This window comes from Nannospalax galili, unplaced genomic scaffold (genome assembly GCF_000622305.1).
Source record: "Nannospalax galili isolate Female #2095 unplaced genomic scaffold, S.galili_v1.0 scaffold377, whole genome shotgun sequence".
Classification (NCBI taxonomy): Eukaryota; Metazoa; Chordata; class Mammalia; order Rodentia; family Spalacidae; genus Nannospalax; species Nannospalax galili.
This window is the reverse complement of record NW_008341187.1, coordinates 3001215-3020188: the sequence shown is the minus strand read 5'-3', so window position 1 is coordinate 3020188 and position 18974 is coordinate 3001215. Positions and strand designations below refer to the sequence as shown.

The following is an 18974-nucleotide window of genomic DNA, read 5'->3' as shown; positions in this document are numbered from 1 at the left end:
CCACGTGGGTGCTGGGATTTGAACCCGGGTCTTCTGCAAGAACAGTAGTGTTCTTAACCACTGAGCCATCTCTCCAGCCCCCAAATAATTTTGTTTAAAACAATTCAAATATATACTTGGAACTTTTTAGTCTGCACTTACTTGAAGTGAATCAGTTTTGAGTTTTCCTTTGTGCTCCTCAGATGAGCGCAGTACTTCTCTATACAGTTCCGCTGCTGAAGCAAACTCACCTAAGAAACAAAATGTGTTTAAAGTTCAGAAACTCCTAATGTTACCTATTTATCATCAATCCACAAATCTATATCACAAAATATGAAACTCATTTTATCATTATTATTATTACTATCATTATTATTGATTTTTGGTGCTGAGGAGGAACGCAGGGCTTTTCACATGCTAAGCCAAGTGCTCTACCACTGAAATGAATTACCCTGTAATTCACTATTTTTATAAGTAAAAAAACTGTAGCTGGTGGGGATGATTATTCGTTATTTTAAAAAATATTTTATTATTTTTATTTCATATTATGAGTGTATTAACGAAATGTATGTAAGTGTACCCATGTCATGCAATGCCTGCAGAGGCCAGAAGAGGGTTCTGGATTCCCCTGGAACTGGAGCTGCTATGTGGGTGCTGGGAATCAAACCTGGGTCTTCTGTGAGAGCACCCAGTGCCCTTAAACACTGAGCAATCTCTCCAGTCTCTCAGTTATTTTTTAAAAGGTGATTACAACTCTTTTTTTTGTAATTCCACACAATATATTTATTATATTTACATTTTCTCAATTTATTCTAACATATATTTAGGATAAAATATATTTATAGTATCCTAAAATAAAAATAAAAACCAGACTGGATTAATTTATTTTAGAAAAGTAATATTCTTACTTACGCTAAAGATAGACAATTACTATTTATTATGTTTTGAAATTAAGGACAAATTTGTGATACAGGCATTTATTAGCAAGGCATTTATTATTCAAGGCACTCTGGCCAATTTACACTAAATTATTTTTAAAATATTTTATTACTTTTACTTTGATTTTTTTGTGTATGAATGTTTTGCCTGCAAATGTTTAAGTGCACCTGTGTTGTGCAATGCCCGTGGAGATCAGAAGGTAATGTTGGATCCCCTAAAACTGGAGTTAAGGACAGTTGTTAGCCTCCATGTGGGTGCTGGGAATTGAACACGGGTCCCCTGCAAGAGCAGACAGTGCTCTTAACTGCTGAGACATCTCTCCAGTTTCTACACTAAATTCTTGATGGGCAGTAATTCCTATCATGAGGCAAAGAGATCCAAAGGTTCACAGAGCCTAAAAGATTCTCTTTTTTCTATCAGAGAAAGCTGGTAACAACTGAAGAAAAAGAAAAAAAATCAATTTTGGTGGCTTACATAATAGAATCTGCTTTATTTGCTGCTGGGGGGCGGATTTTTAAACTAGTAAATTATAAATAAAAGTCTAAAGGCAGAAAAATCATGAACTACAAAAAGGGTGTAGAAAACCAGGTATGGTGGTACATGCCTTAAATCCCAGCACTTGGGAAGCAGAGGCAAGGGAAGCTCTGTAAGATCAAGGTCAGCCTGGTCTATATAGTGAGTTCAAGGTGGGCTGTGGCTATGGGAGACCCTTTCAAGAAACAAAACAAAACAAAAAAGCCAAAAAGAGGTGTAGAAGATAATCTATTCCAGTGTCTTTGCCAAGAAGGAATGTTATTCTTTTCTGATTATCAGATACTCCTGCTTAAAAAAAAAAACAAAAAAAACCCTTTAATTTTATTAATCATGTAGTTGTATTTATAACCATTATCAATGTTCTATACAGATGTGTATACTTTTGTAAATTTGAGTTGGCTTTCTTTCCTCTCTCCTTTTAAACACACACATACTCTCTTCTTTCTCTGATAAATACCTGTAATATAAAGCTTTCTAAAACATATTTCACAGTATTGAAGAGTCAGTTCATTTCTCTTCAGTCTGATGAAAATATTTTCACAAAATAAAATCACATGACATAAAGTAGAAGCAACATTCAATTATCTTTATGCAGGGAATTCTTCAGTCTTCTAAGAATTTTATTTATTTATTTATTTATTTCATTTATTTATTTAGAGACAGGGTCTCCCTCCCTATTTAGCCTGAGCTAGCCTTGAATTCCCAAACCTCTTGCCTAAACTTCTCTAATACTGACTGGGATTACAGGGATGTGCCTCCAGGCCTAGCTTTAGTTTTTGATATCACTGATTACTGCCACTCAATAGGTATATGAAAACAATTAGTATTATAAGGGACAATTCACTTAATAAATTTCCCTTTTAAAGGAATTATAGTAACTAGACTATAATATAAGTAGCTGAATTTGAACTCCTCATTGTAATATCTGGTTTATGTATATTAAGATACTTGCTGAGGAAGACACAAAATAGGTAATGTTAACAAGTTTTACACATTTAAGCCAAATTTGGAAATATATTTTTTCAGCCACTTGGTGGCACTAGCATTTTCACCCTCTTGTATTAGATTTGAAAGTGTCAAGCTCATTTTTTCCAAAGAGTATCTGTAGAACCATGCTGTATAAATTCAGAACAATACCACATGTTTCATAGCACAGTCACTGAAGATTTAAAATATTTATTATGTATCATATAGTTTTCATATAATATTAGCAAATATTTCTAGAGTTTGAGAGTAAGTTTAGATTTCTCTTATAATTCAATCTTTACCGACTGATTTCTGTATTACAAGAGTCTAAATCTAACTAGCATTAATTGCTATAATTCTACCCACAGATAGACAAGAAACTACAGCAAAAATGCAATGGAAACCCCCTGAAAAGAGCAACGGTGTAGCTTTGGTCTTGCAACAGCATGGTGCTCTCCTGTGCAGGAGTTAACTACACATTCACAACTATTTGGAAATGATCAGATGAGGTTTTCCCAAATCCTAACATCAGGGCAGGGAGAGGAAACATTAAAACGAAAGAGAGACTATCTAAGCCTTTGAGTTATAACAACATAAAATGAAAGGAGAACCAGGTGGGATGATGCATGTCTGTAACCCCATCACTAGAACTCACTATGTAAATAAGGCAGGCCTCCAGTTTGCAGTACTCTTTCCACCTCTGACTCCCAAGTGCTGCAGTAACAGGCATGAGCCACCATGCCAGATACTAGCTTTGACCTTGAGGAGGAAACGAAGCCCACCTGAATGTGTTTCCTTAAGTAAAAAGGAATTAATAATTACCCAATCATTAGGCAATTTATGAGAATAAAATAACACATATGTCATGAATAACATAAAATACTTAGAAAAGTGAGTATTTCTAGCTGGACATCTATAATCCCAACTTGCTTCAGGAGGCTGAGGAAAGAGAACAAATTTGAGTCAAGACTAGGCTAAATAGCCAAGTTCAAGGTCAATTTAGATAGAGAATCTACTTTAGGGGTTAAGGATGATCATTTCTGAGAGGGGGTGCTAGATTTTAATCATTGAAAGTACTTAAATAGTATATTTATTATTCATACATTTTAAAGGACAAGAATACATATTTCCATTTGTAATAGTCAAATAATCTACAAATCCATATCACAATTACTCCACAAGATTAAATTGGTACTGTGAAAAGCTGGTATTAGACATGACACCTTTTCCTAATTTTCACTTAATTCTGTACCATGTGGTATAAAGGAAAGTTCAATTATAAAACTCTTCATTGGCATTGCCTTGTGTATTTAGTCTTTATAGATTTTAAGGTCTTTCCTTATAGATTTTAAGGTCCCGTTTAGACTGATGCTTGGAATCCCACACAGTCATGATGTGCTTAGCAACAATGATGCCATGAGGATCATATCAAGGAACATCTGGGTGCACAAACTTAACCCAATATGCCTTTATATGACAGAATGCATGAAATTCTGTGGGGTGGGGGATATGAAAGAGTACAGGTAGGTGAGGGGTTCTAAATATGATTAAGATGTATTGTATGAAATGAGAAAAATTCAATTAACACCTCAGAAAGAAGATTTTCTCACAAAGTTGAAGGTGTCATATCTGAACAACTTATTAGCAATGTATCTTTTTGTCCTATTGACACAAAATTTGCATTGTGAACAAGATAATACCAAGAATCTGAGATTAACTTCATATAATAATCACATGAATATTAACAACATGATGAAAATGTTTCTAAGAAGCTTTCAATGTGTCTCCCCTACTTCATAGTTAAGAACGGTATTTCTTTAAATTAAAAAAAAATTTAATGTGTCTGAATGTTTTGCTTGTGTTTATATAAATTCAACAGTGCATTCAATGTCCACAAAGGCCAGAAGAGGGCATTGGATGCCCCTGGTACTGGAGTTGCAGACAGCTGTTAACCACCATGTATGTGGGTGTTGGGAACTGAACCTGGGTCCTCTGCAATAGCAACCAGAGTGCTTTCATCTCTACAGCCCCAAGAATGATACTTATTGAAGGAGGCAATGCAAGCAGAATTCTTTTTTTTTTCTTTTTAAAAATACTTATGTGAGCCGGTGTGGTGGTGCACACCTTTGATCCCAGCAGAAGTGGGCGGATCTCTGTTGAGTTCAAGGCCAGCCTGGTCTACACAGTGAGTTCCAGGCCAGCTACCGGGAGACCCTGTCTCAAAGAGACAAACAAAACAATTATGTATATAAGTGTTCTGCCTACATGTGTTATGTGGACCACGTGCGTGCAGTGGAGGTCAGCCAAGAGGGTGTCAAATCCCCTGGAGTTACAGAGGGCTGTGAGCCACCATGTAGGTGCTGGGAATGGAACCTGGGTCCTCTGCAAGAGCAGCAAGTACTTAAACCGGTGAGCCATTTCTCAAAGCCCCACAAATGCTGCTTTTTATAATTTAGTTGATAAAGAACTGTGATCTAGACATTCTGAATAAACTCCAAATAGCAGTAACAAATAGAGGCAAGAGATTCATATTTATCAGTTTTTGTCTAGAGTTTCTTTTACCCAGCTTTTGAGTTTCCGTCTAGTTCTCCCCAAAACCCAGGAAAATAACAGACACTTTGTATTTCTGGTTCTGCCACACTGAAGAATAAGTGGGGTTAGTTAGAACATTACACTCTAGATAGAGTATAACCTATTTCTCTGCATAAATTATGTGTGTGTGTGTGTGCACAAATTATTTTTGTGTATGTGCTCATGTGTTTGTGCAGGTATGTGTGTGAATGAAGGTGCGCATGCATGTGTGGAGAGGCCAGAAGATAACCTAGGCTGGCCACTGTGCCTGAGGCACTGTCTACCTAATTTTTGGACAGGTCTCTTCACTGGTCTGAAGCTCACCAAGTAGGTTAGTCTGGATGGCCTGTCTTTGCCTCTCTAGTGCTGGATTACAAGAATGCACTATGACGCCCAACTTTTTTTCTTAGCACGGGTTCTGGGGGAAATTAAACTCAGCTCCTTATACTTACAAGGCAAGTACTTTACTGGCTGAGCTACCTCCCCAGCCCTGTACAGATGATTTTTTTGAAGTTCTTACTGTATAAATGAGAACAGCTGTAATGTATGACTGTGCACCAAAATAGACTAGTATATTAGTAACCCTCATGGTATTTGAACAGATGAAGGCTACTTGTGGGAAGAGAGAAAGGAATGTCATTATCATGAAATGGCTTTCTAGCTCAATCACTATGAAGCAGATCTCTTATTAGCAGGAGTTATATCCCAAAGCCCTTCCCCTGCCAGTGGATGCTGGATGGTGTACAGTACTGAACCATATGTATTTACTGTGTCTTCTTAGGTACACATACCTATGGTCAAGTTTAATTTATAAGTTTACATGGGAAATTAATAAAACCAGTAATATAAGAGAACTATAACTAATAATTTTTAACAGGTGTAAGTGCTATAAATTTCCCTTAAATTTACTGATGTGCTGCACCTCACAAATCTTATTTTGTTACTCACTTCCAAATACTTCCTAGTTCCTCTGTTAAATTATTCTTTTTGGGTTTATATGTTGTTGTTTTGTTTCTGTTTTTTTTTTTTTTTTTTTTTTTTTTTTTCTTTTGAGACAGGGTCTTCCTGCAGCCCCAGCCTGGAACTCAATATGTAGATCAGGCTGGCCTCAATCTCACAAGAGATCTATCTGCCTCTGAGTGCTGTGATTAAAAGCATGTGCCATCACTTCTGTCTGAATCATTCTTTATACTGCTAATCAGAGTATTTTTTAAATTATTTCCAAATACTTGAAGTCTTTCCAGTTAATTTTTATTGCTATCTAATTTTATAAAATTACATTTATATATGGGGTGGGAGGAGGTACATGCCCTGGTACATGTATATTATTCAGAGAACAACTTAGGGGAATTGGTTCTCTCCTTCCACCATATGGGTCCCAGGGACTGAACTCAGGTTGTCGGACTTGGCAGGAAGCACCTTTACCCTTTGAGCCATCTCATCCATCTTTGATACCTAATTTAATTCCACTATGGTAATAAAACATGCATGTATTGTATACATTATATATTTATTGATGTATTTTATATCCTAGAATGTGTCCTGTCTTGGTAAATTTATTTTCTATGTATATTCAAAAGTGTACATATTCCTCTTTCATTTGGAAAAGTATTCACTGACTAGATCACTTGGTTGATAGGGTTGAGTTGTCCAAGTGTTTATTTCTTTTCTGTTTACTCGTTCTGCAGGGTTGAGAGAGGGATACTGACATACCCTGCTACAATTGCAGAAATCTCTATTTCTTGTAAAAGGCCTATCAGTTTTTGTTTTACCTACTCTGAAGTCGTGGTTTCAATTGCACGTATTTGGAATTTTCTTTTTCAAAAGATTCATTTGGTGATGTTCTTGACTCTGAAATCTATTTTGCCTGAGTAGTATAGTTAGCCTACTTTTTGGTTAGTATGAACATGACATATATTGTGTATCTTTTCTCTCCTTTTCATATTTATATCTTTGAACAAATGTGGGCTTCTTAGAGATAGCATATTGCTTCAGACTGCACAGATTCAGTATGATAACCTCTGCCTCTTGACTTGAGTATTTAGAATGTCACATTTGATGTGACCACTGACATGCTCAGGTACACAGTCACAGTTATTTTCTAATTGTTTCATCTTTGTTTGGTTTGGTTCCCCCCTTTTTCCTACTTTCTAAATTGAATTTTAAAATTCTTTTATCTCCTTTGGGTGATTATTTCACATTAAAATTTTTATTTATTTATGAATATTATAGGATATATAGCATATATCAATGACTTTTCAAAGTTTACCTTCAGCTGGGTGTGGTGGCACATGCCTTTAATCCCAGCACTCAGGAGAAGGAGGCAGGAAGACCTCTGTGAGTTTGAGGTCAGCCTGGTCTATATAGCAAGTTCTAGGTCAGTTGGGGCTACAGGGAGACCATCTCAAAAAGACCAAAACACCCAAAAAAACAAAACAAAAAAACCCCAAGGAACATCTGGGAACACTAACTTGACTCAACAGACTTTACCACAAATGACAGAATGCATGAAATCCAGTGGGGGGTGGGGGTAGAGGACTATGGGAGGGGGCCAATAGGAAGGGGGTATAAAGATGATTAAGATGTTGTATGAAATTAAAAGGGATGACAGAGTATATGGGCTCCAGTGATGGTGGTGGGGCTATGGGAGTGTGCCACTCAAGATATGGGTATAAAGATAAATAAAGATGATTAAGATGTTCTGTATGAAATACACAAATATTCAATAAAAAATTACAAAAAACCTACTATGACTCTATATACTTATTTCCTCTTCAAGGAATATTTTTATATTAGGCCATTTAAAATTGCCCATCATTTCACAGATGAGGTTTTCAAATCTTTCAGACTTTATTCTGGGCTTAATGTTGAGTAGCTTCTATTACTATTCCACACTTCAATGGCATTGATCTTCTGCAGTCTTAAATCTTCTATTTATTCAAAGTGTATTTTTAATATCAGACATTGAAAACTTCACCTCTAGTAGTCAGTCTGGTTTTGTTTTCAAGCTCTACTTAATATTTTTCATGTTTATTCTTGAGTTTATTAGGAACACAGTTCTAACTACTTCATGGAAAGGTGACTACTAAGTATGCTTATTAAAAGAAAGCACCAGTTATATAACCTTGACTTCCAAATAGGACAGAGTAATGTCAAGAATATTTAATTTCCTTCTTGAGACATCTCAAGTATAGACAGAATACATGAAATGACATTTTATAGACATCAGACACAAATCAACAAAAATAAGTGATTCATGACAGATGAGAAACAACGAAGTACACAGCCTTCCATGCAAATACAAGAGGCTTTTTCTTACCTGCTTTAGTTTTGTACATACTACATAACTTGGTAATTTTACACACATGTGTATCTATGGATGTATGGGTTTATCACCTTCTGGTAGAATTTAAGGTCCATAAGATCTGAGACTTTATATCATCTTTTCTAGACCATTCCTCAGATACATACGACGTAAAAGATGAATTCATAACATCATTTTTGTTTTTTGAGACAGTCTCTCCCTTTAACCACAGCAGGCCTGGAACTATGTAGACCAGAATGGAATGGATATCACAAAGATACGCCTGCCTCTGCCTATAGTGTTAGGATGTGTGCCACCACGTCGGCCTATAATATTATTAAAAAAAAAATTAATTTATAATAGTCCAATGAATATATCAAAATTTAATGATTCTTCTATTTCTAGGCATTTTGGTTGTTTTTGATTTTACATTTAAAGGACTAAGATTAACATCTTATAGCCAAATCTTTGTTCATACTCTAATTTTCCTAAAACCAACAGAAATGGTTCAAACTGCACAAAGCATACGTAAACTGAATGTTTTTGAAATGTTCTGCATAACGGGACCTATTTAAATTACTTATAATCAGCAGTGTGTGAGGGCACCACTGTGGAGAGATACTGATTCTGACTATAATTAATCTTCCTGAGAAAGTATTTGAAGAATCAGAGATGAGAAAGCAATCACCTTCTACCTTTAATGATATGAATGCCTGCTAAGCCATTGAGGGCACACACTAGCTGGCGATGGGCCTCTTCGCATTCAGTTCCACATTTCTTTTGCAAAGATGTCAGCAACTCTTCCATTGTCATGGTGCTAAAAGAAAAGGCAGATTTTTCAAAACTAGAAAGAGAGCCCTGTGTTCTCTCAGCAGAAGTGACATACAATGCTGGGTGAGGAGCACAGGACTCCCACAGTGTTTGTGCAATGTCTTCAGCATTTTCTCTTCATCTTTGGTTTTTGTTTTTAAAGATTCTTTTAGTTATGTATATGTATATGGGAGAAGGTACCTGTACCACATGTGCAAAGGTACCTGAGGAGGTCAGAAGGTGGCACCACATTTCCTGGGGGCTGGAGTTACAGGCAGTTGTGAACCACCTGACATAGGTGCTAGGATTCTAACTTGGGTCCCTCTAGAAGAGCAGCAAAAGCTTTTAACCACTGAGCCATTTCTCTAGCCCCTTTATCTTCAGTTTTACCATTATCGCTTTTACCTTAATTATTTGTTGCTAACCAGGAAGCATTCTTCTATCTGATATACCATTCTTTTAAGCTTTTCCCATTTTATTCAAAGGAGAAAGAACTACAAAAATCTTCCTTAAGTACAAAGTACAATATGATCTTCTGTTTGAAATAATATGGGGATTATAGGGTAAGCCTGGGTGGGAATGAATCCCAGCATTACAAGGTAATGAACCCTGTGCTTCCCTGATGGGCTTTTATTTGTAAAATTAAAAACGGTAATATCAAAAAAAAAGGATCCTTCAAGGGTAAAGTCACATGTCATTTGCACCAGAAGGCTGTCTAAACTTCATCACTTAAACAGAAGCTGTTCCCATTGCAATCTGTATGTAACTCTTAGAACTTTTATCATGTTCACCTTACCTTGAACAAACCTATTGTCTTCGCTATTTCCTGTTGTCTATCTACTTAAAGGCAAGTGCAAAATGTAATCCTCTTTAAATCTTATGACACCTGACAGGTTCTTCTACTACCAGGTACTTAAAAAGGTAGGCTGTTAAAGAGCAGTCTAATTCACACGAAAAAATCCTGGAGCAACAGGAAATATCAAAAGGACATAGTTAGCACAATTGTGAAGAAAATATGTAATGGTACTCTACTTCCTCACATAGGAAACCAGAAATATAATATTTAATAATTGGAATACAGGAAAAAATCTTCCCCCAAACCAAAAATGCAATAAAAATGAAAAACTCGTACAATAGTCCAAATTTGCTAAATATCATCTATTATCAACCAAGGAAAAGGAAAGTAGTAATAAAACCTTTTCTGGAGTGGCAGAAACTCCCCACGAACCGCCTGAGGATGGCAACAGGCCTGCCGGAGCCTCAGTAATGGGTACAGGATGGAGGTGACAGTCCTTCTGTCCAGACTGCTGAGCTTCAGGGCCCAGTCAGAAATCTTCCTGAGTTTCACCACAGCATCCTGGCAGCACACCTCATGCTGGCGGTGATAGAAATGTCTCTCCACCGGAGCAAAGTGGAGCCAGTGTACTTCTTCAGTCTGAGGAGGGATCTGTATCTGCAAAGAAAATTTGGAAATAAAACAATTTCACCTGAAATTTTACCTTTTTTTCCCCAACTGTGTTTTTTTCCTTACAAAATTTTGGCATACTGACTTGGTCAATGACATCTTTCTTTGCAGACCTCCACAGTATCTTGGCAATGAAACTGTAGAGGTGCTGAGGATTCTTCCTGCAGTACGGGTGATAGAGAAGTCGAACCCACCAGTGTTTGACACAGTAGGGTTCGATACCAAGAAAGACTACCAGTCCAAAAAGATCTGAAAGGAAAAAGCCAAAACACACTGAAGATAACCATTTCTGGAAGGCTTCGTTACTATTCCAAATAAGCACTTTCACAGATACTACAAAGCACATACACTGTATTCTTCCATGTATTAAAATGCTGTGAGTTTGAGGCCAGCTGGGGCTACAGGAAGACCCTGTCTCAAAAAGACCAAAAAAAAAAAAAAAAAAAAAAAAAAAAAAAAATGCAGACTGTACACTCTTAAATCTGAACATTTAATTTCAACTCAATTTATACTTCCTGAGAATCTGCTGTGTTCTAGGTTTTGTTCTAGTCATTAAAATATTGTAAAATGTATAAAAACTACTTATCTGGATATGCTTAAGATACAAGCATTTAAGCAAGATTTGTTAGATCAGAGAAAAAAAACTTATCAAATATGTAATGTGAACAATATGCTCTAATCTAATAGTCTTAATAGTCTTTCACCTAGTAATTCCATTTCTAGGAAACTAGCTTAAGACAAGAATAAAACATACACCGAAAATTTACTCAGTGAATCATAACAACAGGCAGAATAAAAATGATTCAAAAATATGTAAATTATGGCACTGTCATAATATAAAACCATTTTTGTTTTCTGATCAGGCAGGCCTTCTACTACAGTTGCAGGTACAATACTCTCGATGTGTCTCTTGATTGGGCACACTCAATCTTCTATTTCATGTCTTCCACTTAATGTATCATGTGCCCCAAATAGTTTTTTACAGACTGGTATTTGAGATCAATTTTTTAACATATGGGAAATGGTTTAAAATATATGTTATGTGAAAAAGAAAATTAACTGCATATACTGACCTGAAATATAAAAATATCATACAGAAACATGATGCAGATTTGTCTTCAAATGAAGAGTACAGATGAGTATAAATTTCTATTTCATTAATTTGAAAAATAATGGGCATATATTCTGTTCAAAGGAGTAAGAATTATTTTAAAAATACCATGATTACATATAACATCTATTTGAAGATGACCAACAAACACTTTAGGTTGAAGTTGTATATATTTTGCAAGGTCTTGCTATGTAGCTGAATTAAGTTACTTTGACAGCACATGGGAATTAGTAACACAAGGAAGAACAAATTTTCAGTTTATCTGCAGAGATCACAGGTTTGGTTTGGTTCACATCAATCCAACTGTTTATGTTCTACTTCTTTGAGGGCTCTAAAGCCTCAAACTCTATCTGCCCAAAACAATTCATAAATAATCTTCTTGTCCAAATGTGCTTTTCTTCTAGTTATTCACTGATGAATGTGCACGTGTCAATCTTGACGTATCCTGATGTATCACTACACCTTGTAAATTTTTTTCATCCATTTTTCTATTTCTCTGAAACAATCTAGTGCAAATCTTAGATTTACTTGTTTAGATCATATTGTAGCTGAAGCAATATCCACTTTGCTCTCTTCTAAACCATTTCCACACTGCACTAGAGTGATCTTTTGAAAGAACAAGAACAATCACAGTCTAAATCCTTTCAGTAGTTTTCATCTTTTATAGGATTCTAAATTAAAAAAAAATACTTATTATAGTCTAGAAGGTCCTTCATGATCTCATCTATAGCAACCTGTCCAGTTTCTCCATGCACTCATTTCCCTAGTTCTCTGTACTTTAACCACACTGACACCCTTTAAAGGTCTCCTGCTGCTGTATGACTTTCACATTTTCAGCTCCTCTATGACAGAGAACTCTTCCCTCCTCTTTTCACCTGATAATATTTAAGATCTCAACTCAGCTGTCACTTCCTTCAGTATCCCTTATTATGAAATTTGATTTGCTTATAACTTTATATTTTCCTCAATTATGCATGTTATTTTCATGGAAAATTAACTTTTGTCTAAGAATTTAACAAAAATATCTTTCTATCTATGCTGCAAGCTTAAAAGTTAATGGACTTTGTTTTGGCCCACCACCATACTTCAGAGATTAACGAAACAATAAATATACTACAAAAATTAAAGTTAATGTCGACACATTCAAAGAAACAAAAACAAATAAATGATTAAATAAATAGAAAATAAACACAAAAACAGAAGTGGAAGCAGCAATCACTCACTGAATATTTAGTGCCCACCATACATTATATTGTTGCTTTATATACATAACTAATCTTTAATATATATTATTTTACAAATAAGGAGACTAAACATTTTGTTTAATGACATGCAGAATGTGCATTCAGGTTTATGTATTCCCAAAGTCAAGGTTTTATATGTTATAAAAGCCAGAATGCTTACAGACATGGGATACAGGGGTTAGAAGCATGGGTGGCTTTTTGCCTATTTGTCTTTCCAGGTAGATTGACAGACCTTCAGCCTTCCATCAGAAACACACTAAAGGCCTAGTAAATGATGGAAAACAAACCAAAACTCATTTCCTTATTCAATACACAATTTGAGATTTACAACTGTTGCTAATTAACAAATCATCAAATATGTTTTTTTCTCTCAGTCTAGCACAACGGTCCTCAACTGAGTCTACCAGAAGCAGAAGGGTATAGGGACACTTGGCGGTGTCTAGAACTACTTGTGGCTGTCTAAACTGCAGAAGTGCTACTAGCATCTAGTGGGGAGACGTGAAACATCTTAAAAGCACACAGGACAGCCCCTAATGAAAAAAAATTATCTGGTCTAAAATATCAATAAATACAGCCAAAGCTGAGAAACTCTAGTTTAACGCAAAACAGAAAACAGTGACACTTCTACATCTAAACACAACACATGAAGTCATGAGCAAGCTAACATTTCCGTTTATAAAATCTAGAAAAACATAAGAAATATTCCAAGAAAATACACTGTTAAAGATACCAAAGAGTTATGGAAGTAAAGGGCAGAGATAAGTAGAGTTCCAGAAAGTTTGCAAAAAAGTGCTTTTTAGATGACTTGGGGTAAGAGGATTTGGGGCACAATTATCTTATTGTAGAAATAGATTCATGGGTATACACATACATCAAAACTCTTCAAGTTGCACATTATAAACAGCTATAGTTTTATTTCTGCCTCAGTAAAGCCTGAACAGCTTAATAAAGCAGTTTTCTTAACCTGCCCGGGGAAGTAGGGACTGACTGTTCAAGTTTTCAGGCATTTATTTCATTTAGTACCCTTCTAATAAGCTTCTGAGCTGAATGAGAGCTTACTAATATTTATATATTAGTAATATATATTTTTTTGTTTCTGAATGTGAAATCATAACATTAAATTTGGCCCTTAATTGACATATCATTCTGATAAGTATATTAAAGAAGTATTCAAATTATGTAAACAGTTAAACATGTATTTATCATCTCCTCCAAATACTTTTTACCCCTAAAATAGACCATTAAAAAATAGCTAGGTGTTGGGGTTGGAAAGATGGCTCCAGTGGTTAAAAGTACTGGCTGCTTGTGCAGAAGACTCAGGTTCAGTCCCAGCACCCACAGGTTGGCTGACAATCATCTGTAACTCTACTTCCAGGGACCCGACACCCTCTTCTGGTCTCCATGGGCATTGCATGCATGGGTGTGCTTGTATCTGGGGAAAATACTCATAGTTTTTTTTTTTAAATAGCATATCATGAGGTCAGGGTTAGTCTGAGCTACACAGAGACTTTGAGGATGGCCTGGATTCCATACTGAGGCCCCTCCAAAAAAGAAAAGAAACAAAAATAATTTTCAAGTCATAATAATAGTTGTTGATATTTTAATTTTAGCATAATAGTTAAATTGTTGAAATTAAAGCTAATACATGAAAATATATTTTCAGAAACACAAGTTTGAAATTATGGATTAAAACTACTTAACTCCAAGTATAATTAAGTTTTATTATTTGAATAACTACATCTTAATATTAACTACAATTTAATACATTTCTTAAAAAGAAATGTATTAAGGGAAGGCAACAGGAAAGAGGAACAATTGTATAATGACATATATAATGTATGAAACCCATTATTTAGTATACTAATCTACAAAATTAATTTTTTAAAAGTTAAAAAATGTTTTAGCAGAACCTCATGTAATATGCTGGATTTAGTCTTCACAACTTGAATAAAAGTTTTAAAATGCAGTTGTTTTCTAAGGAAAAAGCAAGCAGTATGAGTGAGAATAATGTATAAACAGCACAAAGGTGTGTGGAAAGAAGCAGACGGACTCAGTCATTCAAAAGGAGAAATAGTTGAAGGAATGAGCATATACATATGTAACATTATAAAACTATTAATATTTTATAATTTTGAGACTTAGAAAATTATAGTCCCATTATATGGATTCAGACAGCAGCCAACTAAGAGATTAAGCACCTTTCTCTCTGGGCTCTCTTCCTCTCTCTCAACCTTTTTCTTCTTTGTCAGGTTCTTTGCCTTTTACCTACTACTTTGGAGATCTAAGTTGAACTAAGACCTATCTAGAGGTGGGCATGGTAGCACATGCTTTAATCCCAGCACTGCAGAGGCAGAGTTTGAGGCCAGCCTGGACTACACAGTGAGTTCCAGGCCAGCTGTGGAGATACCCTGTCTCAAAAGTAAAACAAACAAACAAAACAAACAAACAAACCCCCCTCTATACTGTTGAGTAGGCTCAACATATGGTTAATTTAAAGCAATGTTAATTTAAAGCTCACTATGTATATGTCTTCATGTATACAAACCGAAGAACAACCCAAGTTCCATTTTAAAAGGTAAACTGGGATAGTTTAGGGCGGGAAGAGGGAAGGGTATACAAGGAACCTAGGGGATAAAGGGAAAGAAGGAGCTCGAAAGGGGAAAAAATGGGGCACCTTTATTGGGGGAAACAATGATGGAGGTGTTAGACAATGTGAGAGATAAATAATGCCTAGCTAGTTTTAAAAACCAGAGGGAACCATATTAATCCAACAACCTACTGACAAATTATACATACCAGATCAAGAAATATATGTCTACGCAAGGTTTATCTGATAACACTTGGTCTTTGTTCGATTCCTCTGTACATGACACACAGTAATTTAAAGTACCAGACTGGTGGAACTAACCTTGTTGGATGTTTAACAGACATACTTTGAGGCCTATAATAATTTAGGTAGAGGGACATAAAGGACAGTTTTTGCTCCTTGTCCTCCTAGGTCGATTAGTTCCAGGGGACTATGAGCATCTCTCAAAATGTCCTATAATTGTGGTAGGTCACCTGTCCTCTTGATCACGGAGGCTGAGGAGACCCCATAAGACGGACTTGAACCAGCATCCAGTCTACAAAGAGGAGGGTCAACACAGAGGAATCATGTCCTCCAGGCTTCCAAGTGAAGCCAACCATGGTCGAGCAGGACCTTTGACTTATCTTCACATAGGCGGAACTGGTAAAAGAAAGGAGCCAGGGGCTCCTCCCAAGCCCATGTAACCCCTGAGGAACAGATCCTCAAACAACCTTAAGAGTAAAAATAAATTGTTTATCTGGGCCAACTATATGGTCTTAAACACCCAAAAGGAAAGTATAACCAAAGATTAAAGGGGCCAATATAATTTCTTAAGAGTCCATATGCATAGCTAAAGGCTACATAACAAGCAACAATGCCAGATAGGAGATACCTTCTTTTGAGCTGTTGGCCAGGGTGGCCAAAGGGACTCCCATTTAGTAACCCAGCATAGAACGGGGAAAATGAACAGCAGATCCTAATCTTATCTAAAGGAATATTGACAACTGAGTGCTGCTAGATGAGGAATAGCTGACCTTCCTAAAACAAAGACCTCTAGATAGGCTGACTAGAGTCATCAGATGGACAAGTAGTGGGGAACAGCCAGCTGGGGGTGCTGACAACACAGCAGACAGTAGCAGGGATATCAGAGTATGAGGGCTCTAGTCGGGGGAGGGAGGCTATGGGAGGGTTCCATCTGGGAAGTGGATGTATAGTTGAATAAGATGGTTTGGGATGTTTTGTGTGATATACACACACACACAATCGACAAATTTTTAAAAATGTGTAATATTTGAGGAGGAAGCATGGAAATTCACATCATGTTAATTAGTAGAGGTGATAAACATTACCACTGAAATCTACCTGATGACTTTATAGACAAAAACAGGCACCAAGGATCCGAGTGCAACCAATTATGACTAGTAATAATCAGATAAATACAGATTAGAGATGCATGCACCAACATCTCAGTGTTAGTAGCAAAAACAATGAGTCTTTCTCCAAGAAACAATATATTCTAAAATGAAATGGAGAGCTTTTTTAAAGGTTAAAAACTCATTCAATTTTATGTCTTACAGGGCTTATACTGAGTTCAATATTCTATAACTGTATTAATTCAACTGTGAACCTAGAAACTTACTGCCACTTGTGAAAGAAATGTACTCTTGCTCTGGAGTGTGTTACTGAATATGTTAAAGCTGTAATGAAATGCTTCTTCTAATCATGTAGTTATTAAAAATTAAAAAGAAAAAATGTAAATGCTTTAAATAATTAGGAATACACAAGTACATGTACACTTAAATAGGATTTTAACAAAAGTTAAGCATAGCAGTATGTTTTCCTCAAAACAGTAAGCTTTTCAAACATACATGGTGACTGTAGAAACTCTATATTACCCTCTAATCCTCTCTGTACTGGAGTGCCACTGATGCACCACCGATTAATCCCACTCAACCGCTGGGCCATTTCTGCAGCCTGATGAAAGAAAATATGAAATAAAAAAGAAAACAGTCATAAGAAGAACAAAGAAGTCAGGCACATATTTACTCATGAAAATGACCCCAATCAGCTGTACTTCAGGTGAGACGCGCCTATGTTTATTTAACAGCTATCACAGTGTAGATTGTCAATGCTCACTGGGCCAATTAGCCAATAAAGTGGTTCTCATTAGTGGAAGCCTACCAAGTACCACTCAGATAGAGGTGTGGTTCAAACATGCACAGGGGGAAGCATTTTCCTGAAAGACTAATACATACCCTATAACACCCCATACCACAGAGGGAAACTTCTGTGTTAAGAGAGGGGCTCAGGGACCACTGTGGAAGACGGGGGGAGGAAAGACTGTAAGAGACAGGGAAGAGGTACATGACTATACAGAAATAGTACTACAGGCTCCTGGGATTCATCTCATACGAACTTAAACCAATGGTGTCTGCATGTATAAGACCCACGCAAACTTAAGCAGACAAAAACCCAGCACAAAATTGCAGAAATCATCAGCAGGCCCCAATCTTAGGTGAAGACTTATTGGCAGCTGATTACAGCTGGCTGAGGAAGAGCTGGTCTTCTTAAAGGAAGAGACTCTGGATAGGCTGACTAGATCTCAGAGAATGAACTTGCACTGAGGGACATCTGGGGACACTAACTTTACATGATAGGCCTTAACACAAATGACAGAATGTATGAAGTCCAGCGGGGGCGGGGTATGGAGGTGCCAAAGAGGAAGGGGAATAAAGGTGATTTTCTGTATGAAATACACAAAAATTCAATAAAAATTTTTTTTTAAAGAGAGGGGATTCATAAATTCAGTCAGGCTATGGATTGGTCAAAGGAGACAGAATAAAGAGTAAAAGGGGCTGGGAAGCCAGCTCAGTCAGTAAAGTACTTGCTGTGCCATCCTGAGTATCTGAGTTTGGATTCCCAGTACCCACACAAAAAGCTAAAAGCAGCAAGTTTGTTTTTTGTAATCCTAGCACTGGGGAGGCAAAGGCAGGAGGATCCATGGAGCTTGCTGGTCAGCCAGTCTAGCTGAATGAACAAGCTCCAGGGTTCAGTGAGAGACCATTTTAAACAGTAAGGTGGAGAGAGTCATAGAGGAAGAGACCTTAGACAGACAGACACACACACACACACATACAAAGAATAAAGTTGTATGCATTAAAGTGGCATTTTATGTAGCCGTTTGATCTCTTGGAGAAGGGCTAAACTGCCAAACTTAGGCTCAAGGCTGTCAGAGCATTCATGGTAAGCTTTCTAGTTAGTAGAAATGATTTTTAAAGTCTCTAAATGTAGTTTACCTTAAACTGTATTACATACATATTGACATCTAAGTATCCGAGTACTGTATAGAGACATCATTCAGAGGATTAAAGTAATTCCAAAGGATTGTGTAGTGCAAAGCACAAGATAAAGAAGATGCAGTATGTTTAGCAACAAACTTTCCAACCAGTACCAGTACTGTGGGTTAACTAAGCTTCAATTATCAG

General features: G+C 36.4%; 1 protein-coding gene across 7 annotated transcripts in view; it reads right to left on the bottom strand.

The window, feature by feature from the left end:
• The window catches only part of Shprh (SNF2 histone linker PHD RING helicase), a 100609-nt gene that overhangs the window by 60257 nt on the left and 21378 nt on the right, over window positions 1–18974 (bottom strand). For 4 of the 7 annotated variants that reach the window (XM_029565175.1, XM_029565174.1, XM_029565176.1 and 1 more), the window contains exons 12-17: window positions 17385–17463; window positions 10654–10817; window positions 10300–10556; window positions 8982–9110; window positions 3074–3177; window positions 142–230 (exon numbers count right to left, since the gene is read on the bottom strand). In XM_029565175.1, coding sequence (XP_029421035.1) covers window positions 142–230; window positions 3074–3177; window positions 8982–9110; window positions 10300–10556; window positions 10654–10817; window positions 17385–17463 — 822 coding nt within the window. The remainder of the gene's footprint in view (window positions 1–141; window positions 231–3073; window positions 3178–8981; window positions 9111–10299; window positions 10557–10653; window positions 10818–17384; window positions 17464–18974) is intronic. The other 3 variants (XM_017799048.2, XM_008836703.3, XM_029565177.1) reach the window with 1 other exon arrangement.